Source organism: Cryptosporidium muris, genomic scaffold, assembly GCF_000006515.1.
Source record: "Cryptosporidium muris RN66 scf_1106632373475 genomic scaffold, whole genome shotgun sequence".
NCBI classification, from domain to species: Eukaryota; Apicomplexa; class Conoidasida; order Eucoccidiorida; family Cryptosporidiidae; genus Cryptosporidium; species Cryptosporidium muris.
The window spans coordinates 49,203-71,977 of NW_002196574.1; the positions used below are offsets into that span (position 1 = coordinate 49,203).

The window sequence follows — 22,775 nt, forward strand, 5'->3', positions numbered from 1 at the left end:
ATTTATATAATTTTATTAAATAGTTAATAACTTTAAAATAATATTGATTAAACTTATATCTAGAAACAGAAATTTCCTCTAATATTATTAATATATTTGATATATATAAATATATTTATATCTTAATACTTCAAATTAATTATGAGTATATATGAAGGCCGTTTTGATAACCGTCGATTGACTTTGGTAAGTTTATTAAATATAAACATTTTCTTTAAAAAATAAAAGAAAAAGGAATATTTCTAAATATCCTCTTTTTATATATTAATTCTTTATAGGAACTAAGAGATCTTCAAATGAATAATGATGAATTAAATAGTGATACTCAAGTTGGTGTTAGAATTATTGATAATAAGCTTAATAATATAATAGGATATATTAGGGGACCTCAAGGTACACCATATGAATCTGGAATATTTGAATTAGAAATATCTATACCTAGTGAATATCCATATGAACCACCAAAAGTCCGATTTATTACAAGAATATGGCATCCTAATATTTCAAGTCAAACAGGAGCAATATGTTTAGATATATTGAAAGATGCTTGGAGTCCTGCATTAACATTAAGAACTGTATTATTATCTATTCAAGCATTATTATCAGCTCCTGAACCAGATGATCCTCAAGATGCTCAAGTAGCATCCTTATACAAGAGCAATTTTAATGAGTATATAAATACAGCTAAATCTTGGACTATAATGTTTGCTTCTTCAAAAGATCAAAAAATTCGGAGATTATTAGATATGGGATTTTCTAAAGATAATGTAACAGAGGCTTTGATAAGAAATAAGTGGGATGAAACTCAAGCATTAAATGATTTATTAGGTTAATATTTAATAATATTAAATAAATTTTTAAAATTTAATAAATAATAAAATGAATAGATTTATATATATGAAGTTAAGAGTGGCATCATTTTAATTTGTTAATAGATTAAAAGCTTAAGTTTAAGTTTTTGATATTTACAATAAATTAAAAGGATTCGTTTTTTTTTTATATATTCACTGTAATATTTAATATAATTACTTGATATTTATAAGTAAATTCTTTTTATAATTATACCGTGTGTTTGCACACAAATATTTTAGTGTATTAGTAGTCTTAGAAATTATTAATATAATGAATAAAAAAGAATGAAATATGCTATTGTAATAATAACTTTAACATTAACTTTATTTAGTGGTTTAAATGTAAAGGGATTTGATGTAAGTAGTCATTAAATTACTAATAATTTTAAGAAGATATTAATTAAATAAATTTAATATTATTGGTTAAATATATTTCAATTTTTGGTTATTAATTAATAATTAATAATATTTAATATACTAAATAATTAAAATAAATTTTATTTTACATATTCTTCATTTTATTACTTCCTTTTTCTAGTTAAAAGGTTTTATAACTAAATATAGAAGATCAAGACAATATAGAGAACTTCTCAAAGTGGTAAGTTAATAATATTAATGTAATAATATATAGAAGAAGAAAGAAAAATTACATATATAATATTTTAAAATATTTAATATTTAATAATTTTTTGTTAATATTATCTAATTTCTTTATTTATTTTATATATAATATATTAGAATATTGAAGTCAATAATGAAGAAAGTTTAAATGGTATTTGTTTACATAATTATATTAAATTTCATACAAAATTTAGAATTCTTAATAAAAGTTATTTATTATGGCCAAAATTAACAAATAATATTTCAAAAATTAAATCAAAATTGATTTTGGATGAAAAATTTGCTGAGAATAGTTCATTAGCTGCTGTTAAAAGAATACTTCAGATGCGTATGAGTAATTCATTTAATCAATATACATCTGATCCTTTAGATTTTTTTTTGTTGTATTCTAGTAAAACTTTGGATTTAAAAAATAAATCAGATATAAATAATAATATAGATGATAATGTTAAAATAAAGGTAGAAAATGCAAGTAAAAGATTAATTCGTACTATAAGGTATTTAAATATAATAAAAAATATGGAAAATAAAAATTATGTAAATATAAAGTTGAATAATAATGAAGTATTTGAAAATAAGAAAAATCAATGTAAAGAAGAATCTTCTAATTTAAACTTAATGATAGTTTTTCTTATAAATATAATTATTAATCCTTGTTTTAAAGATATAGCAAATTATGGAAATATCATTATTTCAAGGTATGTTTATTATATAATAAATATAATTATTAATTAATATTATGATTGGATAGTTAATAATATAATTAATTTTCAATATAATAAGACAAAGATAAATTACTTGATTAAACAAACATATTTAAATAGAATTGGATATTTATTAATATAAATTTATTATTAATCAAATTATTAATTAATATATTTTTGGTATATTTTATTTTGAAATGTTAATAATTTTTTTCTTTTTTGTTATTTTTCAGAGTAAAACCTAGAAGAAGGCATATGGTTGCTTCTATTCAGAGAGATGTTGATTCATTAACAAGTTTATATAGAGAAACTCATTTATCTGTAAGTTTATACTTTTTAAATAATTTTTATGATATATTTAAATATTAGAATTAATAATAATATTGATTTCTTCTCTTTTTTTGTTTAGTGTTTAAATATAAGAAGTCTTAAATCTAAAAAGTAATGTTATTTAATTATTAATATATAGTAAATACTAAAATATCAAATAAAATGGAGATAATATTTAGATATATAAATTTAAAAGAGAAATTTAAAATAATAAAATAAAAATTATTTTTTTTTCCCTTCTACCTAATGATAATCACACAAAATATATCTAATCTATAAATATAAAATTTATAATCAATGAAGAATCTTATATAGTTTTATATCAATTTGTTTAATAAAAAAAAATGTAGCTTTAGTAAGTGATTCAAAAGTAGTTAATAACGGTATATTATATGAACTTGAAAAACTTCTCAATATAGCACCCGATAAAGAACCATGTAATAAAGTTGTATCTTCAATTGCAGATACAATTAATGCAGATGGGGTTATAAATTCACTATAAACAAAATCTATTATTCCATTAATCTTTTTAGATATATAACTTGATGATCCTACAGTACTTTTATGTTTATTTAACTCCCCTAAATTCCAAATACCGAAACCCTTTTCATGATGCATAAGTAAATCAAGATTTTCATCAACATATCTATAATTAAATGCAGTTTGTATAGGACAATTTCTTATATTATTTCTAAAAATATCATCTTTTTTTGCAATCTTTGAATAACTACGACCTTGTATATGATTTAAAAATAATAAACCAGCTTGTGAAGCCTTAATATCTATTAATTTTAAAAATATACGTATATAACCTTTCATTTCGACTATCATATTAATAATAGCTTCTTCAGCTCTCTTATATTGTATATCATGTAATTTTTTTGGATCATTTGTATTATATATGTCATCTGGTTTTTTATTAAGTATCTTTCTTGATAATTTACTTAATTTACCATCTACTGTCTTTGTTTTTGGATTTAATTTATTTATTATTCCAAGTATTTCATCTTTATCTAATATTGAAATACCTAATTTACTTGATATTTTTCTCATTTCACGTAATATAGTTGGTACTCTTTTAGAAAATTCAGAATAAAATTTATTATTCCAATGATACCATATTGAATGATATATTTTTTCCATAACTATTTGCCAATCTAAATCATCTAATTCATTCAAGAATTCCTCATTAATTATTTGAGAAGATAAACTCTCTCCTTCTTTTAATGGAGTTAAACTAACAATATTTTCTTTATCTATGTTAGATTCATCTAATATTGCATTAATAATATCACTATAGATTTTATTATTTGTATCATTTACTATATTTTGTAAAATATCTCCATTATCATATATATTCTCATCTTTCGATATTAAATTTTGTTTAACTTCTGATTTCAAGGTATTATTTCTACAATCTATACATTTAACAAATATCAAGTCCCAAAATATATAAATTATTAAGACTTCAGTGACTATATTTCTTATTATAGAAATCTCCATATTAAAAATATCTTACTATTAAATTAATAATAGCAAATTAGTTATAATATAGACAAATCTAATTAATAAATAATTTTAAATTAGTTTCTAGAGATCTATTTTATTTCTAAATATTAATAGAAATATTAACACACAAAAACCCGCCAGATTAGTTCATAAGCGCCAAATAAAGTCAGAAATATTAAAATATTAGTGAAATTAAAATGGATTAATTTCTTAGTAGTATAATATATAATAATAAGATATTATACAAAACCGTATATATATAATAATATATATATACAATATTATTAAAACACTATATATATTTAGATAATATAATAATATCTTTTTTATTATAAAACAAAAAAAAAAGAATAGTTAAAATAAACTTAACTTAATATTATATAACTAAAGATCTTATTAATAATTATAGAATTTACTTTTCTTTTTTATTCCCCAAAAAAAAGAGAAAGGGAAGAAGAAAAAAAAAAGGGGGGGGGTGTAATATTACGGCTTGTCCCTTTATCCACCATGCAGTATAGTTAGTCGAAAAAATTAGATGACAGAGTATACGTATATAACAAGTTAATATTATTTAGATAGCTCATATATTGTGGACTTAATCCACATATTTACATATTACTGCATTGGTACATTGATTTAAGTAATATAAAACTTACTTATTATGGTCATGACTGATAATATAAATTCAAATATTTTGGAATAATAATTGAAGTTGAGAATATAAAAATAAATAATAATACATTATTTAGAAACATAATTTTAATTATATGAGAGAAAAAAAAAAAACCTTAAATAATTATTTAATATTATCATTTTACATAATATTTCAACTATCCATAATATAGTTATAATTAGAAATAGAAGAAAAAAAAAAAAAAAAAAAAAAGGAAATGAAGAATGCCAATATTCAGATATCAAGGAAGCAACAAACAGTTGTTCCAAATTATAATGGAATAATTGAAAGTAAAAATAATATATCTGGTGTATCTACAACTTCATCATCTTCTGAAATTGATGGTACATCCAAGAAATATGTACTTGGAAAGATTTTAGGAACAGGTTCATTTGGAATTGTATGTGAAGTTACAGATATTGATAATGGACAAAGATATGCATTAAAAAAGGTTCTTCAAGACCCACGTTATAAGAATCGTGAATTAGATATTATGAAAATACTTGATCATCCAAATATTATAAAATTAATTGATTACTTTTATACAACAGGTGATGAGGAACCAATACCACCCCAACCACCTACTGATGATATAAATTGTGGTGGGAATATTGGTAGAAATATTATACATAGTAATAATAATATGAAATCCAAAGTATCAAATAAATTTTTAAATGTTATAATGGAATATATACCAGAAACACTTTATCGTGTGTCAAAGTCCTTTATTAGATCTGGAAATATAATGCCAATAAATATTGTAAGTATATATATATATCAATTATTTCGTGCAGTTGGTTTTTTACATTCATTAGGTATATGTCATAGAGATATTAAACCACAAAATTTACTTGTTGATACAAAGAATAATACTTTAAAATTATGTGACTTTGGTTCAGCTAAAAGGTTGATACCAAATGAATTAAGTGTTGCATATATATGTAGTAGATTTTATCGTGCACCAGAATTAATGTTAGGTGCTACTGAATATACACCAAATATTGATTTATGGAGTATTGGTTGTGTGTTTGGTGAATTAATACTTGGAAAGCCATTATTTTCTGGAGAGACTTCAATTGATCAATTAGTAAAAATTATCCAAGTTCTCGGTACACCAACAAAAGAACAGATGATTGCTATGAATCCACATTATACAGAAGTTAGATTCCCTACATTAAAAGCCAAAGATTGGAAGAAGATTCTCCCTGATAATACACCATCATTAGCTATTGATTTATTACAAAGAATATTAAGATATGAGCCAAATATTCGTATTAAACCATATGAAGCAATGGCACATCCATTTTTTGATCATCTCAGAGAATCTTATAGCCAGAATCCTATTATTGTTCAAGGTATTGGTGATGCAACACCCGAATTATTTAATTTTTCAAAATATGAATTATCTATTATTCCAGATTATCTTATTAAAAAGATATTGCCAAATAACTATAATATTGAATTTGAAAGATAATATTAAGTGAATTGTTTAATTAAAATATTTTTTGGTTATATTAATTATATCCAAAAAAAAGTGATAGATTTACCATAATTAATATTTCTTATTATTATTTTCAATAGTAAATTAATTTACTAATCATTAATTCCGATAAAGTACTCTTCTTAATAAAGGAGATTTATTATGACTTTTATTAATTATAATTGTAATTAAGATTTAATCCAATTTTAGTGTATGATTAATTTTTAAAATAATAATTTGTTAATTAATGGGAATATATGAGTAATTTTTTAATAATTGAGCTTGTATTATTTCTATTTTCCTATTTCTTAATAGAATAACTAATCTTCTTGAATGTATATGTAAATATATATTAAAATTTTCATGTATGCCCGCCTTTTTGTGGGGATATTTTTCAGTTTTTTTTTCTCTTCACTTTATTTAGATGGTAATTAGAGGAAGTTTGTATACTACCTTTTTTTTCTTATTTTAAAAAACTTTTTTAGTAATATTTTTACATAACGAATCTTAAATATGAGGAGTCCATATGCCGAAGAGGTTGAATACTCAGAAAAGTTTGATATGGATACTCATGAATACAGGTAATTTAGATTCTGAACATGTTTATTATTAAAGATCTCCCAATAAATAAAATATTACTATTGTTATTATTTTAAATAGGTTTGTTAAATTGACTCGTCCACTTTGTAAAAAACTCCAGCAATATAGGTATGATAACTTTGGTTACATTCAAAAATAATAAATCTAATAATTGTTTTATAGAGCCTCAAGAGGAAATGGTGCTTTAATGTCTGAGGAAGAATGGCGTCATGTTCTAGGTAAGATCCTTATATATTTGTAATTAATATTAATGATCATTTCATAATAATTTATATAGGTCTTCAAATGAGTCGTGGATGGGTTCACTTTCTTGATTGGAAGAAGGAACCATGGGTTTTATGTTTCCGCAGACCACAGGGAACCAATCCCCAAACTGGTAAAGTGGAAAGTCGACAACTTTAATATCGAAATATTTGGCAATTAATAAAAAGGAATATAATTTGATTGTCTTTTACATATTTATTTTTTTAAAAAAAAAAAAAAGTCATTTTTAATACTACTCATTTCTGTTATATAATTAGAAATTTTTAATTCTTAAAATAATCTTTGTATTTAAAAGATAATATATACTATTGTTATTCTCATAAATTAATTTGTTTTTTTGCTCTTTTTTTAAAGAAAAGAGGTATTCATTAACAAATATCCATGTTTCTTCTTTTTTAGCTTGTTATTTAAAATGTTATCGGCGCTAATTATTCCCAATTTATTCAAACATAACCTTACTTTGAGGGGTAGCATACTAAATAAAAATCTCTGCAATTTAGTTAGAATTTCTGTGGGTTTCCTTGATTAATATCATTTATATATATTTATAAGATGTCCCGACGTTATGATTCCAGAACAACAACATTTTCTCCTGATGGTCGTCTTTATCAGGTAGAATATGCTCTAGAAGCTATTAATAAAGCAGCCCCAACAATTGGAATCCTTTGTAAAGATGGAGTGATTTTAGCTGCTGATAAGGCTGTAGTTTCCAAATTATTAGATCCTGGAAGGACATTAGAAAAATTATATACTATAGATAATCATATTATTTGTGCTGTAGCAGGTCTCACAGCTGATGCAAATATATTAATTTCTCAAGCTCGTATAGATGCACAAAGATACCAATATACATATGGTGAACGACAACCAGTAGAACAATTAGTTATTCAAATATGTGATAGAAAACAAAGTTATACTCAATTTGGTGGTTTGAGACCTTTTGGAGTTTCTTTTCTTTTTGCTGGATATGATCATTATCATGGATATCAATTATACCAATCAGATCCTTCTGGTAATTATTCTGGCTGGATGGCTACTGCTATTGGACAAAATAATCAAACTGCCACATCTATGCTTAAACAAGAATGGAAAAATGATTTGTCAGTTGATGAAGGTTTATTATTGATTGCAAAAGTTTTAACTAAAACAATGGATACAACTTCACCATCTGCTAATAAACTTGAGTTTTCAATATTGAAACATGATGATAAATTTGGATGTATTCAAAAAATTCTTTCACATGATGAAATTCAAGCTATACTTAATAAAGTCCAGGTTGAGAACTCATCTGAAAATACCAATAATTAAGCTGGTAAATTTATTTTAGTATGATATTTGCTGTTATTTTCACAAATTTAGATAGTTTCTCTTTTGAAAAGTAAATAATACTATTTTGATCATTGATTTAGATTGACCAAATTTTTAACTTTTTTTTCTCTCCCCCCCCCCCCCCCTCTTTTTTTTTAAATAACTTTCCAAAGCTTTTTATTTATAATATAGTACCTACAAATGCAATATGATATGACTAAACTGTTAAGATTACTCCTACTAATTACTTTATTTTAGAGAATTACAGATTTCTTTTTCTATTAAATCATTTCTTCTTTTTATTTGATTACATCTTAAAGTGGATAGGAGTACCGGTATTTGCATGCACTTAATAAATACCAATATATACCGTTGTTATATAATAATAACAGGATTAAAAGAAGAATTATTAGTATTTTGTAAGCTAATTATATAAAAAAATTTATATTATTTTTTAATAATAATATATATATATTTATATATTTATATATATACTAATAAGGTGAATGCCATAAATATATAGAATTAAGATTCAATATTTAAATTCATTTATTTGGCCTAATACATATTAAAAATATATAAAAATAAATTATATTCTATTTAAAAAAGAGAAAGTTGTTTTGTTGTAATATTATAAAATATTGATCAAATCTAATTAATAATAATCATTTAGGGTACAAGCAATAGCAATAAACAGAAAGTCCCCACCCCGCTTGGATAACGTGGGCTACTCCTGTCGCATTATATTTTCTTAATAATAAGAAGAAAGTTGAATTTATTAAAAACATTGTGTTAAAAGTACTTAGGAAAAAAGTAGATTAAGATACAATTATATTGTGATTATTATTTTAGCTAAAATATGTTAATAAAAGAGACAGTTGCATCAGCAAAGATATGCTGGTGCCCTGTAATAAACCATAGAATTACAAATATATTAGCAATTGGAAGTTGTGGAATAAATTCAAATTTGAATATTGGATTGTTTGATATTTCAAGTAATGACAAAGATATTCCTATAATTGGTTCAACAGAAATGAGCAGTAGATGCACCTCAATAGCTTGGGGAAATCAAACTGGAAATAGTAATATGGGGATTATATGTATTGGTATGGAAAATGGATATTTAGATTTTTTTAGACCAATAATTTCTGAATCTGAGGATATAGATCTTTACTGTAATTTAAATAATTTGTCAAATGTTAAGGTCCATGAATCGAGTGTAACTTGCTTAAATTTTAATAATGTTGATAAGCATTTATTAGGATCTGGATGTAGTGATGGAAAAGTCTATGTTACTGATTTAAATAATGAGACTGGTGATTCAATTAATTCTTATGAACCAGGACGTGATAATAAACATGGTGATACTGAATTAACTGCATTAAGATGGAATCAAAAAGTACCACATATAATGGCATCATCATCAACAAATGGACTTACGGTCATTTGGGATTTAAAGTTGCGTAAAAGTGCAATAACATTTCGTGATCCTGCACAAAGACATAGACCTTCAACATTAGCTTGGGTACCTCAACAGCCTACTCAGATTGTTGTTGGTTATGATGATGATAGAAATCCTTCATTACAATTATGGGATTTACGTAATGTATCTTATCCATTTAAGGAAGCTATAGTTGGACATCAGAAAGGTATATTATCAGTAGATTTTTCATCTTTGGATCCAAATTTATTATTATCTTCTGGGAAGGATGGTAAGACTATATGTTGGACATTTTTAAATAATCAACAACCTGAGATATATTCTGAGATGTATTCTCAACAATGGAATGTTCAGAATATATGGTCCCCATACACTCCTGGAATATATGCAACTGCATCTCATAATGATAGAGTTGGTATATATTCATTATCACATTCACATATTATAACATATGTCCCTTCATGGTATCGTAGACCAACAGGAGTCAATTTCGCATTTTCTGGTAAAATGGTAACATTTTCTAATTTATCAAATAATATAAATCCTAAATGTAATCTTTATGTAGTTCCTTCAAACCCGGAAATAATACCACATGCAGATATATTTGATCAATTATTAAGTCAGGGTAATTACATCGGATATTGTCGAAAAAAGGCAAGTGAAGTAGATAATAATAATGAAAAATTAGCATGGAATTTAGTAGAAAATATGTTTACAGATGATAGTGCTGAAAAAAGACTTTATATTGCATCATTATTAGGCTTTGATTCAAATAATGCAAATTATAATGCAAGTCAATTTTTAGGTAGGAAACCAGGTATTAATAAAGGTGAGGGATTACAAGTAGAAATAAATAATTTTAATAGTGGTTTGAAATCAGAATATAGTGGAACATCTACATTTGGAAATTCTAGTACAAGTTATGATCCACAAAATTTCATGACATCTCAATGTTTAGATCCAGAGAAATTTTTTCAACAATTAGGAGAGAAGACAGATATTAATGGTGATTCTAATAATGAAGAACAATATATTCAAGAGAAGGTTAATGAACAGTATCAATTTGATCATGAATATAATACTCCAAGCAATATATTTGGAAATTCTACAAATATTTCTGCAAACACTAGTGGAAATAGGCTAAATTCTGTTCGTGAGAGAGAGTGGAGTAAATGTGAAGAAAATGTTATTAAAGATTTGTTTATTACTGGAAATATTGAGGCTGCTATAGATGTTTGTGTTACATGTGGTTTTTTTTCTGAAGCCTTATTAATGGCAATACGTATTGGTGGCCCTTCTCTAGAATATGTACGTCGTCAATATATTAAGAAACATGATTTGGCTTATTTACAAAAATGTTTTGGTTATGTAATGTTTGATGATTTGGAAGATTTTGTGAAGACAAGTAATTTAGATTATTGGAGTGAGGTATTGGCAATCATAGCCATTTATACTCATCCAGAAAGTATGCAAAGTAATCCACTTTGCACTTCAAGTGAGCAGTCAAAATATTGTATGGAATATTTATCTGAATTATTGGCAAAGAGACTACAAGATGAAAAGTTTGATGTAAGATCAGCATTAATTTGTTACTTATGTGCAAGAAATTTCAGAAATTCTATAGAAATATGGGGTAATATGACTACATCTGGTCAGAGTTCATTAATCCTTGGATTACAAGATTTTGTTGAAAAAGTTGCTATATTACAGTCAGCAACAAGATTCAATGGGAATGATGAGAATATAACAAAACAAGTTGTACATTATGCAGAGATATTAGCAAATTCTGGACGTATTACTGCTGCAATGAAATTTTTGTCTACTCTGGCTGCAAATGATACATCTATAAATTCTGCAATGTTACGTGATAGGATATATAATGCAGCTCCTGAGGTCATGAAATCTCTTGGTTTTAGTCAACCTCCATTTCCTTATACATTGATTGATATATTTCCAAATAATATACAACAAAGACAGTATATAACGACTCAGAATGTCCAGCAATTTGGTAGGAATATACAAAATAATATGAATGTATATCAAGCTCCCTCTGGAGTATTATCTCAGATTTCACCACAAATGTCACATAGACCATCTTCAGCAATAGCACCTTCTCCAACAATAATTCCATCACAACCATCTGGTATATCATCTATATTGTCATCAACATCACAAACAGGAACAATATTACCCAACCAACAATCTCATCAATATATAAATTCGAATTTATCCTCAATAATGCCTCCATCTATAGGTAGTATGTCTTCAGGAGCACCAACACCAATGGCTCGTCCTTCATCATCAATTACTCCAGGCAATATTATAAATAAATCAATACCACCACCACCACCTCCAAATAATACATTAACACGTCCAAATTCTCCTGCATCTTATGGTGGACAAATTCCGGGATCTACAACACTACCATCAGTGTCTATTCCACAAATCCCTTCTATATCAACAATTCCTCAAATACCTTCAATTCCTTCGCAAAATTCACTCTCATATATTTCTAATCAGGGCCAATCCATACAAAATCCAATTCAAGTAGGTCAACAATCATTACAACAAAAATTTGGATTTTCCCAACAATCCTTACAAAATTCTCAAATGTCACGACCATCACTCACTACGGCACCACATAGTGGAGCAACACCCCCAATACCAGGTATGCCTATTCCATGGCCATTACCAACAGCTACTCAACAATTAAATTCAAATACATCTTCTACAGCAAGTATAAATAGACAAATACAGGCAGCAACAAAGAGATCTCCTAATATACAATCTAGTCAACCACTTCCCCCCCAACTATTAGATCTAGTAATGTCAACAATTAATAAGTCCCTATTAGAAGCATTTGTAAATGAACCAAGAAAGCAAGCAGATGCTCAGAAACGTTTTGATGAATTATTTGATAAATTGAAAACTGGTAACATTACAGATCATGTCTCAAATCAAGTAGTTAAATTATGTCAAGCAATGCAATCTGGAGACTTTGTTGCAGCTCACAAAATCCATATTGATTTGAGCTCTAGTGAATGGGAACACAATAAAAATTGGTTAATGGCATTTAAACGTATATTACCAAAGTAAAGAGTAGAAAAAGAAAAAAAGAAAAAAAGAAAAAAAGTAGAAAACAAAAAGAAAGAGATCAATATAAATTCCTACAAAACTAAGTCATTTGTTCAGTAAAATTCTATCTTCTAAATATAATTAAGCATTATTGATCAAATAAAATAAGAATCATAGAGAAAGTATACTGTCAATATCTCGATTTACTTATTTATAATTTGATAATATCTTATTAAATATTGGTACCTTGTTAACAGAATTTATGTGTTTTTTCCATGAGTCTTGTCTTTTAATGGCACGAGATTCAATGAAGTCACTACGTTGTTGCTTCTTAATTGCGGACATTTTTCTTCTTTTATCAAATTTCACTTTTTCTGAGTCAGTAGGTTTAATGATCAAATTCTCTGGGACTTTATATCCAGCTGGAGTAATTATATTTGGGATTTTAGATTCATTATCAAGTACTTTATCAGATCTCCTTGGTATACGGATTCTATCAAATGGAATTATATCATCTTCTTCATATCCAGAATATTCAATAAGATATCCATTTTGTCTTACATCTTTAATTTTACAAGCATACCAACATCCATCATAACTATATAGTGCTTCTGCATCATCATCTTTCTTTAAATTGGTCAATTCAGGTAATAAGTGGACTTTCCCCTTAGATATTTCAATAGTTTTATTACTACCAAATAAGCATACTTTATAACCTGTCCCCGATTCTGATTCAATTTTTGCATATTTTCTATAATTATCTGTCGAATTTAACTCTACAGTTCTACCTATATTAAAAGACTTCCCATTAACATCTATTATAGATGGTAAGATATGGTTAAAAGAATCTTCTAATTTAATGGATTTAGTTAATGGTAAATTTGAATGTATCTCAGTTTTTGCAACCTCATTTGTATTTTCATTATTTGTAGGCACTATTGCAGATATATTTGTTGATTTATTTAATTCTACACTAGACTTATATTTAATCAAGTCATTGGTCAAATTTATTATCTCAATGAGATCATCTCTTAATTTCATTAATATATTATTATTTTCATTATCACTAATGGTTAATTGATCTTCAACTAATTTCAGCTGTTCAATATGATAGTTTCTTTTTTCTTCCAAACTATCCAAAGATTCATCAAGTTCATTCATAAATAAGAGAAGTCTCTAATATTCAAATAAATAAACTTTTTATATATATTAACTATGATCTATCAAACTTCAAATTATGTTAATACTGTCTTCGCGCTTGAGGTCTATATATGGGACAGATAAAAGTATTTTGTATTATAGACAAAAAAAGTATGAGTGAGATTGAAGAACTTCAGAAATTATTAGAAATTATACAGAATAAAGAAGAATCTACATATCTTAATGAAAATGTATGTGTGGATATTTTATGCAAGTTACTTAATAAAGGAAAATTAGAATTAATTAATTCAACTGATGGGAGTGTATTTTATACTAAAGATGCTTTATATAAACAAATTTATTCTATGTTAGAATTATCTAATGGTAGATTAAATATATCATTTGCAGCTAGAAATCTAAATGTTAATATGGATATAATAAATGCACTTATTAGAGACTTGCAGAAGACAGATCATTGCAACAAAATATTAATATATAATGGAGATATTATATCAAATAATTATACTAATAATATATTTGAAAAGATAAGTAGAGACTTACAAAATATTGGTATTTTGTCTTTAAATGAATTAAGCCAAATCTATAATTTGTCTATTGGGTATTTGAAAGGTGAATTAGTGAATAAAATAAATAGTGGACTAATTCAAGGTAAAATTATACAAAAAACTAATAAGGAACAATTGGTGATATCTATTAAATATATTGATATTGTTTCTAGTATAATACGTGGATGCTTATCTGTTGCAATCAAACCAGTATTAATAGATAATATATTAGATTGTACATATTGTGATAAAGCTTATATAGGAGATATTATTCAAAAATATATTAATTCAAAAATTATATTTGGTTTTATTATTCATGATGATATTTATATACCACAAGTTTATTATATTGAACAAACAAATTATATTCAAAATTTTATCTTAAATAATGGATATATAAATATTAATAAACTACAAGAAATTCTAAATACAATTGGTGTAAATATATCAAATAATAATAGTATTCTTAAGTGGTTAAAAGTAAATATTAAGTTATCTAATTCTAAATATATTATTATAGGTGATCATATTATTCAATATTCCTTTATAGAAAATATATTGACAAATATTCAAGATTGTATTATAAATCATATAAATGTTTTAAATATTTTACCACTTTTACCATGTATACTTAATGCAAATATTAACTCAAGTTATTTAGAAGATATAAATTCAATAGTTAAATATATGTATAATGAATATCCTTATAATCGACATAAATTTGATTGGTTTATTATATGTTATGATGAAACTACTAATAAATTTACTATTGAATTAAATGAAATTAACTATATATGGGATAGTGATCAATATATTGCTTTAAATTATAATGAAAATGGTTTATTAATAAGAAAGTCATTTGATCCACTGAATACACTTTTTTTTTTCCCCCATTATTACTGTATAATAAATGGTTCTACTATTTATAAAATGCAAAATATTTTCTGTAAGGAAGTTGAGGAAATTATAAAAAATATGGATATCACAGACCATACAGAAATCTCGTATAAAGATTCATATTCATTTATTCAATCACTTATTAGTGAATATAATAGAAAACAATATATCTTACATTATTTTGAGGATTTACTACATGATTTATGTGGAATTACAATGGAAAATATTGACGATATTACTATTTCAATGAAATTTGAAGATTTAGTTTGGAATTTTCTTATATTATCTACATCTGTATACTTAGTAAACATATATAATGCAAGATTATCAGATATATTTAATAAAAGTAACACTTCATACACTCTCCATATTGAGGATTGTTGAACATTAGAAGACTAGGTTAAAGATTATTGGAACTTTAGAGGATTTACAGTTTATTCTTTAGATATCTTGATGATAAATCAAAATTTGTTTTAATCTCTATAAAGTAGATACAGGAGATTATCCTTAATTACTAGGAGTAACAATTGTTGAATAAATAAGAATTAGTATACAAAGTACTATAAGATTTTAATTTTAACTTTTATTTGAGTTCTCTAGTTAATACTAAAGACGGATTCCCTTAGAATTACAGCTGTCTACACTAAACGGCGCTAGTATCTGGCGCTAATTCTCCCCCTAATTTTTGTAAAGATTGTGGAGAAGAAGGAACACAATTAATCCAATTATGTATGGGTATTTGAAGATCTACACGTACATTTATCTAATCAGGCATAGAAATATCACTGTATTTTGATGAATAGGTAAGTTAAACTTTACTTTTGATTATCCATATCAGAATTATTTATGTTACAGTGGCTTTGTTATTTATTTCCCTTATACCTATACCATTATCTGATTATATTATTATTAAACTTCTTATTTTTTTAGAGTTTTGCAGTCATTGCGACGTCGTGTTGCAAGTTGTGAAAATACTACAGATATTACGAGTAATCAAAGTGGTGATATTACTAACAACAGTGACGATATTCTTGCCAAACAAGTAACACCATTATCTCGTGATGATCATTCAATTAATGATAAATTTGGGGCTCAAGTATTGGATAATGTTAAAAAAGAGGAATTACTAAAAAATCTACCTAAGGGGATGAATAGTTCTGAGATTTCTAAATATATATGTGAATACACAAATATGTCAGTAAATGATTCATATAGCTCAAAAGAAGCTATTGGTACTCTTTTTAAGGATTCAAAACATTATGTAGAAGTATTGTATCCACCTAATGAATTTTTGAAAATATCGAATTTTTCATTTATTAGGGATTTTAACACCTTAAATTCAAACTTGGATAGTGATACTGAGGAACCAAAAAGTCAACAACATACAGATTTATCAGAGTTTGCCAGAAATAATAAGATTAAAGAACAAGAATTAGTAATGAATAATAAGGATACTTTATTAATAATAAATAATAATCAAGGAATAACTTCAAATAGTGTTTTGAACTTTACTCCTAACATAATTTCTGCTTTCAATATGACCTCATTAGATACTTTACCTTTTGGACTAAAGGAAACGAATTTTGGTCATATCTTGGTTGATGATCCATATAGTTCGTTACCACTACTTCATCAGGTCAAACCTGAGGAGCATATAGACCTACTTAGACAAAAATTAAGAGTATGCTGCATTATATTTAACTTTAATAATAATTCTGCCAGTTTATTAAAAGAAAAGAAAAGAGAAACCTTGCTTGAATTAGTGGAATATATAAGTAATAATGAGCATATATTTCAAGAATGTATTGTTCCGGATGTTTTATTGATGATATCAAGCAATATATTTAGATCATTTATACACAATTGTCAACCTGCATCAAATAATTTAAATAACAATGGAATATTGAATTGTGGGAATTCAAATTTAGGTAGTAATATAAATAATAATAATAATGTAAATAATATCGGATCTTTAAATAATACAGTACTAGAATATGATGAAGATGAACAATCACTAGAACCTAGTTGGCCACATTTATTAGTTGTTTATGAATTTTTTTTACGTTTTGTAATAAGTTCTCAATTTGGTACAAAGATTGCAAAGAAGTACATTGATAATGCATTTATATTAAAACTAATTGATTTATTTCAGAGTTATGATCCACGTGAAAGAGATTATTTAAAAACTATATTACATAGGATATATGGGAAAATAATGCCTAGAAGAAGTTGTATTAGAAAAGCAATGAAACATATATTTCTTAGAGTCATAATAGATGGTGAACCACACCGTGGTATTGCTGAATTATTAGAGATATTTGTTTCAATTGTAAATGGTTTTACAATACCATTAAAAGAGGAACATAAGATATTTTTAGAAACTGCACTTATACCATTACATAAAGCTAAATGTATTGCATCATTCCATCAACAATTAATTTATTGTTTAGTACAATATATTGAGAAAGATACAAAATTATCTGTTCCTATTATTAAAGGAATGTTGCGATATTGGCCAATTACAAACTCATCAAAGCAAATATTATTCTTAAATGAATTAGAAGAATTACTTGAGATAACACCTACAAATTATATTGAGCCTATATTAGTACCTATATTTGAAAGACTAGCATTTTGTATACAAAGTCCACATTTTCATGTAGCTGAAAGAGTTTTATATTTATGGAATAATGAGGTTATCGTGAATTTAATAAATACATACAAGAGTGAAATTTATCCTGTTTTAGTTAAGGCTCTAGCCTCACAAAATAAGAAGATACACTGGAATTCAACAGTTCATGGACTTACCTTTGTTGTGAACAAAGTTTTAGCAGAGACAGATCCAGCATTATTTGCACAGATTACAGAAAAGAATAATGTTGAGATCCAGAAATCAGAGGTGATTCAACAAAAAAGAGATGATAATTGGAAACAAATTTTAAATCTTGCTCAGAGTAAACAATCCCAAATTAACTAATACATGTTAATGATATAACTTTGTCCTAAATTAGTCTTTTACTCAAGACTTACTTTAAAATAGATTATTAATACAATAATTCCATTATCTAGAATGAAATAATCTAAGTATATATATATTATTTTGAACGTTAAATATTGGCGAAATTATTATTTCTCTAGGGATATTCTTTATTGATACTAATTTCCACAATAATATCTATTATCACTTATATAACTTCATTGTATTCTAATAAATGTTTCTGAACCAGGTTCATAAGAGATCTGAAATAATTAAGAATTTATATTGATATATATATATTAATAGATGTATATCATTTTGTCTTGTTTCATATGTTAGTATAAAATTGTAATTTGCGATAAGTCAACGAGAATAATGAAATAAAATCCAATATAATAAAATAATAGTATAATGAATATAAATATCAACTAAGTATGAAATACTTGACTTTAATAATATAGAAGAGCTATAATCAATGTAATTACCTTTTACATAGCTTGAATATATTATTCTTGTTTAGTTTATTCTATTTTAATTAATTATAATTTATATTTCGATTGTGTATAATATAAATATTTTAACTAATATATATCTACTGAACTGATACCATAAACAATATATATAAACAAGTACTGGAACCCTGATTCTACAGTATATATTGCTTGTATTTATTTTTCTAAATGAAATTGGCTTGTCCATTAGTATATTCTATAAATATTTCTTAGACCAAAGTGACTTTATACCTTCGTTAATCCAAATAAAAGCTTCATTTCCTCCTTTAAATAAATAACTTCCATAGATTCCATGAAATCCTAAAAAAAAAAAATAAACATAAAGTGGGAATAAACCATCTGAAAATCAATTATTACAGATTTCAGATTCATCTATGCTATTCATTTTAAATTAAATCAGCCAACAAATTTATAAATACTTTGGTTTACCAAGTATTTGCTTGTAATACTATTATAATATTACTTCCTGATTATTATGCTTAATATAAACTTATCTTACCTTCAAAAATTCTAACTGAAACTAATACCTTCAATTTTTTTAGTATTTCATATAACAAATAACCTTCATCTTGCAATATATCTTTGTTAATCAAGACAATATTTGTAATTGGAAGTTTTTTTAATATATTAGATGGTGTTAGTAGTGGTTGAGATCTCCAATCAAAATGGTCTTCAATATAACTAGATTGGTACTGTTTTTCAAACCAAGCCATTGCATTCCAATTTAAAAAACCAAGCTTAACAGTTTGAAGCTTTGAATTTGTTACACACTTTTGACAAATAGCTGGATATATTAAACCAATATATTTAACTGAATCAACCCATTTACAAAATTTTATTGACTTTTCCTGATTTTTTTGTTGGATATCAAAACAAGAAGTTAAAGATGAAACAACTAAATTACCACCTGCAGAATCTCCAATTAAAGCAATTTTATTAGGATTTAAACCAAATTCCAATGCATTCGAATGTAACCATGCCATAGATATGATAATATCCTCTAATGGAATCGGAAATTTCCATTTAGGTGACTTTCTATATTCAATAAATACAACAATACTTGAGTTTGGGGAATCTCCCAATACATTTGCATGTCTCTTAAGTAATATATCATAAGTAAATCTATCACCAAGTACAAAACCACCTCCATGTATTAATACAACAATACTTGGAAATAAGCTGGTATCAATATTATCACTTAATTCCCCATATTTTAGTTTAAATGGTTCTACTTTTGTATCTGAACTTCTTTCTACATCACTTTCCTCTATAACCTTAATAATTGATTCTTTGTGATAAATTGATGAAAAACATGATATATTACTATTCCCATCACTATCATCTTCATTTATATTATATTTTACGGTTTGTTTTAATTTTTTTAATAAATGAGGATAAGTATTTAGTAAATTTTTGCTAGCATAAAAGCTAACTATTATATTTTCATTTGTCCTATCCTTCAATTGATCAAGTTCAGTATTATTTATTTTAATTCCATGATATTCAACAGAATTTATACTATTTAATGGTTTTAGAATATTCCAACCAGTTAATCCTCCATATCCTATATTATGCTCAACTACTAAACCAACATTGTCTCTCTTTAATCCATACATTAACATCTTAAAAATGGTACAGTCCAAGTTTCTATAATTTTCCACTTGTTCTAATGTTTCTAATGACCAAAAATTACTGATATATGAAGTATACAAATAAATTACCCTTCCAATGAAATTTTCAAGAGGATTCAAATTGGAATCATAAAGAAACATACTCAAAATAACCCTAAAATATAATCATAAAGATCATTTAACTCCAAATTCAATAAATTTACAAATAAAATTTAAGTTTTTTTATACATAACATAATATGTATAAATATGAACTTCTTTTTTTTATAATAAGCTTACATTAGTAATATACCCAAAATTATTATTTTTGAGAATTTATTTCTGAAACCATCTAATTTCTTCATTATACTTATTATTTTGCCTACGACAAATAATTACAACAAAATATAATTATGTATACTAAAAAAACTCCAAATCAAAAAATATCTTTAAAGACAAAAAAAAAAGACTAGTGGGGATGCATGTTATACCGGTAAAGGATACCAAAAAAGTATTGAGTAAATAACTCCATTAACGTTATAGCGCCTTTGCATGCAAATTAAATTTTCATAGCAGCATACAATCTATTAATATTTTCGAAAAAAAGGAAATTAGAAACAAAAATTAATGGTTAAATTACTCCAAACTTATTTTATACCCTATTTCAGAATATTTTATTTCTAAATATTCAAGCTAATTTATTACCTTCAAAATGATATTACTCTATTTTAAAAATCAAGTTCATCAAATCAACTTTTTATATATTAAAGTTAAATAGAGAGTTTATAACTATATAATAACAAATATCTTTTTATATATAATTAATTTAACAGAAATATCCCTAATGAAATAGTTGGAATATGGTAATAATATCATCCATAAATCTTACAATATATATTCTATTATAATACAAATAAATTTTTAATTTCTTATTAAAAAAAAAAAAAACAATTAAATCTTAATAAAAAGAATAACTTGAACAATTGTCACCAGTCGTTTTTTATTTATTTCTAATAAAGAAAAGAGAAGTTAAGTATGCTGTTGTATAGACATGCTTAAATTAGATCTTGATTGATCTACAAAATTAGATGTATTTATATTATTTTTCTGTATATATTTATCAGAGTTATAACTATCTCTATTAGAATATATTGACCGTGATAAATATCTACCATCAACTTCATAAGAATAATTACAATTTTGTTGAAAATATTTATCATGTTTTGTATTATCAATACATCTATATCCACTTTCAATTGTAATAGATGGTGAATTAGATTGTTGCTGGTAATTATTATATATAGAACATGGAGTATTTGAAATTATATTTGTCTTTGTAGAAGATGGACTACAATAATAGTTATCATTATATTTTAATGATAATGCTGGATTACTTTTAAATAATTTCCTAAATCTTATATCACTATTTGACCCAGATTTTATATCTTGAGCTTGTAAGGTCCTACGCTTTGCACCTTGAGTATACTTCCATGAACAATTTGTCAAGTCACGTACAAAAAGTTCACAAGCAATAGCTAATAAAGCTGGTACTTCACTTCCAATCATATGTTTTACTGAACCAACGTATTTCATTATCTTTTTTATTCTAGTATGTGGTAAACATCTACTTAAAATTTGTAATTCATCTTCATTAAATATAGGTATATTATTTATCTCATTTTTAAACATATCCAAGGATGTACTATGTACATCTCTATTATTCAAATTACTAGAACCTGCTATTTCTAAATTCTTTGTAACTCTATTATGCATTAAATTCAAATTATTCGTCATATTAAAGTTGGGTGGATTATTTAAATATTGATTACAAGAATTTATATTTGTCCATGAATTATCAAAATTATTCCCAGTATCTGTTTTATATTCACAACTATTATAATTTTTACCAAGTGAAGAATAATAATCTCCATTTTCAGAATAATATGATCCATATTCTAATTGCTGATTCCCAGTTATAATATTCAGATTATTAGTATACAAGTACACATTATCACAGTAACCATTAGATCTCTCTTTTGTCTGACTCTTTAATCTTCCTAATGTTTCAGAGTAATACATTCTATACTATTATAATTTTTTTATTAAATTTATCCTCTATAGAACTATCTTTAATTTTCATTTTAGGCTTGTCAAAGAAATATGGCGCCTTAATGTATACCGTGACACGGCCACGTGGAGTATCTGGATTTTTAACCTA

At 25.2% G+C, this 22,775-nt stretch overlaps 12 protein-coding genes across 12 annotated transcripts, besides 42 other annotated features; 8 read left to right on the plus strand and 4 right to left on the minus strand.

The window, feature by feature from the left end:
• Positions 1 to 143: part of a sequence feature (AT_rich) that runs on past the window's edge.
• Positions 142 to 833, plus strand: CMU_012310 (ubiquitin-conjugating enzyme family protein; the record flags this gene model as incomplete). Its single annotated transcript, XM_002140870.1, has 2 exons — positions 142 to 186; positions 279 to 833. The coding sequence occupies 2 exons, from the start codon at positions 142 to 144 to the stop codon at positions 831 to 833; spliced, it is 600 nt and encodes a 199-aa protein (XP_002140906.1).
• Positions 192 to 227: a sequence feature (AT_rich).
• Positions 830 to 899: a sequence feature (AT_rich).
• An 89-nt stretch (positions 900 to 988) lies between these two features.
• Positions 989 to 1,064: a sequence feature (AT_rich).
• A 72-nt stretch (positions 1,065 to 1,136) lies between these two features.
• Positions 1,137 to 2,621, plus strand: CMU_012320 (uncharacterized protein; the record flags this gene model as incomplete). The annotated part of the gene is made up of 5 exons (XM_002140871.1): positions 1,137 to 1,208; positions 1,390 to 1,449; positions 1,590 to 2,170; positions 2,410 to 2,497; positions 2,586 to 2,621. 5 exons carry the CDS (start codon positions 1,137 to 1,139, stop codon positions 2,619 to 2,621), a joined length of 837 nt encoding a protein of 278 aa, XP_002140907.1.
• Positions 1,219 to 1,356: a sequence feature (AT_rich).
• Positions 1,455 to 1,588: a sequence feature (AT_rich).
• Positions 1,636 to 1,692: a sequence feature (AT_rich).
• Positions 1,876 to 1,910: a sequence feature (AT_rich).
• Positions 1,971 to 2,020: a sequence feature (AT_rich).
• Positions 2,176 to 2,347: a microsatellite.
• Positions 2,358 to 2,406: a sequence feature (AT_rich).
• Positions 2,510 to 2,740: a sequence feature (AT_rich).
• A 25-nt stretch (positions 2,741 to 2,765) lies between these two features.
• Positions 2,766 to 2,852: a sequence feature (AT_rich).
• Positions 2,801 to 4,009, minus strand: CMU_012330 (uncharacterized protein; the record flags this gene model as incomplete). Its single annotated transcript, XM_002140872.1, has 1 exon — positions 2,801 to 4,009. The coding sequence occupies one exon, from the start codon at positions 4,007 to 4,009 to the stop codon at positions 2,801 to 2,803; it is 1,209 nt and encodes a 402-aa protein (XP_002140908.1).
• Positions 4,008 to 4,092: a sequence feature (AT_rich).
• A 137-nt stretch (positions 4,093 to 4,229) lies between these two features.
• Positions 4,230 to 4,399: a microsatellite.
• A 333-nt stretch (positions 4,400 to 4,732) lies between these two features.
• Positions 4,733 to 4,842: a sequence feature (AT_rich).
• Positions 4,843 to 4,876: 34 nt separating this feature from the next.
• Positions 4,877 to 4,906: a microsatellite.
• On the plus strand, positions 4,906 to 6,162 carry CMU_012340 (protein kinase domain-containing protein; the record flags this gene model as incomplete). The annotated part of the gene is made up of 1 exon (XM_002140873.1): positions 4,906 to 6,162. The coding sequence occupies one exon, from the start codon at positions 4,906 to 4,908 to the stop codon at positions 6,160 to 6,162; it is 1,257 nt and encodes a 418-aa protein (XP_002140909.1).
• Positions 6,163 to 6,176: 14 nt separating this feature from the next.
• Positions 6,177 to 6,212: a sequence feature (AT_rich).
• A 24-nt stretch (positions 6,213 to 6,236) lies between these two features.
• Positions 6,237 to 6,281: a sequence feature (AT_rich).
• Positions 6,282 to 6,384: 103 nt separating this feature from the next.
• Positions 6,385 to 6,417: a sequence feature (AT_rich).
• A 205-nt stretch (positions 6,418 to 6,622) lies between these two features.
• Positions 6,623 to 6,664: a sequence feature (AT_rich).
• A 17-nt stretch (positions 6,665 to 6,681) lies between these two features.
• On the plus strand, positions 6,682 to 7,170 carry CMU_012350 (cyclin-dependent kinase regulatory subunit family protein; the record flags this gene model as incomplete). The annotated part of the gene is made up of 4 exons (XM_002140874.1): positions 6,682 to 6,749; positions 6,829 to 6,876; positions 6,931 to 6,986; positions 7,046 to 7,170. The coding sequence occupies 4 exons, from the start codon at positions 6,682 to 6,684 to the stop codon at positions 7,168 to 7,170; spliced, it is 297 nt and encodes a 98-aa protein (XP_002140910.1).
• Positions 6,791 to 6,827: a sequence feature (AT_rich).
• Positions 6,996 to 7,044: a sequence feature (AT_rich).
• Positions 7,171 to 7,223: 53 nt separating the features above from the next.
• Positions 7,224 to 7,337: a sequence feature (AT_rich).
• A 247-nt stretch (positions 7,338 to 7,584) lies between these two features.
• Positions 7,585 to 8,340, plus strand: CMU_012360 (proteasome subunit alpha type 4, putative; the record flags this gene model as incomplete). The annotated part of the gene is made up of 1 exon (XM_002140875.1): positions 7,585 to 8,340. The coding sequence occupies one exon, from the start codon at positions 7,585 to 7,587 to the stop codon at positions 8,338 to 8,340; it is 756 nt and encodes a 251-aa protein (XP_002140911.1).
• A 425-nt stretch (positions 8,341 to 8,765) lies between these two features.
• Positions 8,766 to 8,803: a sequence feature (AT_rich).
• Positions 8,804 to 8,834: a microsatellite.
• Positions 8,835 to 8,905: 71 nt separating this feature from the next.
• Positions 8,906 to 8,948: a sequence feature (AT_rich).
• Positions 8,949 to 9,199: 251 nt separating this feature from the next.
• Positions 9,200 to 12,877, plus strand: CMU_012370 (uncharacterized protein; the record flags this gene model as incomplete). The annotated part of the gene is made up of 1 exon (XM_002140876.1): positions 9,200 to 12,877. The coding sequence occupies one exon, from the start codon at positions 9,200 to 9,202 to the stop codon at positions 12,875 to 12,877; it is 3,678 nt and encodes a 1,225-aa protein (XP_002140912.1).
• A 9-nt stretch (positions 12,878 to 12,886) lies between these two features.
• Positions 12,887 to 12,933: a microsatellite.
• A 130-nt stretch (positions 12,934 to 13,063) lies between these two features.
• On the minus strand, positions 13,064 to 14,017 carry CMU_012380 (uncharacterized protein; the record flags this gene model as incomplete). Its single annotated transcript, XM_002140877.1, has 1 exon — positions 13,064 to 14,017. The coding sequence occupies one exon, from the start codon at positions 14,015 to 14,017 to the stop codon at positions 13,064 to 13,066; it is 954 nt and encodes a 317-aa protein (XP_002140913.1).
• A 16-nt stretch (positions 14,018 to 14,033) lies between these two features.
• Positions 14,034 to 14,069: a sequence feature (AT_rich).
• A 100-nt stretch (positions 14,070 to 14,169) lies between these two features.
• Positions 14,170 to 15,843, plus strand: CMU_012390 (uncharacterized protein; the record flags this gene model as incomplete). Its single annotated transcript, XM_002140878.1, has 1 exon — positions 14,170 to 15,843. The coding sequence occupies one exon, from the start codon at positions 14,170 to 14,172 to the stop codon at positions 15,841 to 15,843; it is 1,674 nt and encodes a 557-aa protein (XP_002140914.1).
• Positions 14,479 to 14,535: a sequence feature (AT_rich).
• Positions 14,828 to 14,865: a sequence feature (AT_rich).
• Positions 14,922 to 14,973: a sequence feature (AT_rich).
• Positions 15,844 to 16,254: 411 nt separating the features above from the next.
• CMU_012400 (protein phosphatase 2A regulatory B subunit, putative) lies at positions 16,255 to 18,436 on the plus strand (the record flags this gene model as incomplete). Its single annotated transcript, XM_002140879.1, has 2 exons — positions 16,255 to 16,262; positions 16,390 to 18,436. 2 exons carry the CDS (start codon positions 16,255 to 16,257, stop codon positions 18,434 to 18,436), a joined length of 2,055 nt encoding a protein of 684 aa, XP_002140915.1.
• Positions 16,915 to 16,936: a sequence feature (AT_rich).
• Positions 17,392 to 17,424: a sequence feature (AT_rich).
• A 266-nt stretch (positions 18,437 to 18,702) lies between the features above and the next one.
• Positions 18,703 to 18,741: a sequence feature (AT_rich).
• Positions 18,742 to 18,810: 69 nt separating this feature from the next.
• Positions 18,811 to 18,878: a sequence feature (A-rich).
• A 60-nt stretch (positions 18,879 to 18,938) lies between these two features.
• Positions 18,939 to 18,989: a sequence feature (T-rich).
• A 9-nt stretch (positions 18,990 to 18,998) lies between these two features.
• Positions 18,999 to 19,028: a sequence feature (AT_rich).
• Positions 19,029 to 19,144: 116 nt separating this feature from the next.
• On the minus strand, positions 19,145 to 20,570 carry CMU_012410 (uncharacterized protein; the record flags this gene model as incomplete). Its single annotated transcript, XM_002140880.1, has 2 exons — positions 19,145 to 19,248; positions 19,448 to 20,570. The coding sequence occupies 2 exons, from the start codon at positions 20,568 to 20,570 to the stop codon at positions 19,145 to 19,147; spliced, it is 1,227 nt and encodes a 408-aa protein (XP_002140916.1).
• A 201-nt stretch (positions 20,571 to 20,771) lies between these two features.
• Positions 20,772 to 20,851: a sequence feature (AT_rich).
• A 488-nt stretch (positions 20,852 to 21,339) lies between these two features.
• Positions 21,340 to 21,387: a sequence feature (AT_rich).
• Positions 21,388 to 21,446: 59 nt separating this feature from the next.
• Positions 21,447 to 21,525: a sequence feature (AT_rich).
• A 61-nt stretch (positions 21,526 to 21,586) lies between these two features.
• On the minus strand, positions 21,587 to 22,636 carry CMU_012420 (uncharacterized protein; the record flags this gene model as incomplete). Its single annotated transcript, XM_002140881.1, has 1 exon — positions 21,587 to 22,636. One exon carries the CDS (start codon positions 22,634 to 22,636, stop codon positions 21,587 to 21,589), a length of 1,050 nt encoding a protein of 349 aa, XP_002140917.1.
• A 7-nt stretch (positions 22,637 to 22,643) lies between these two features.
• Positions 22,644 to 22,669: a sequence feature (AT_rich).
• Positions 22,670 to 22,775: the final 106 nt, after the last annotated feature.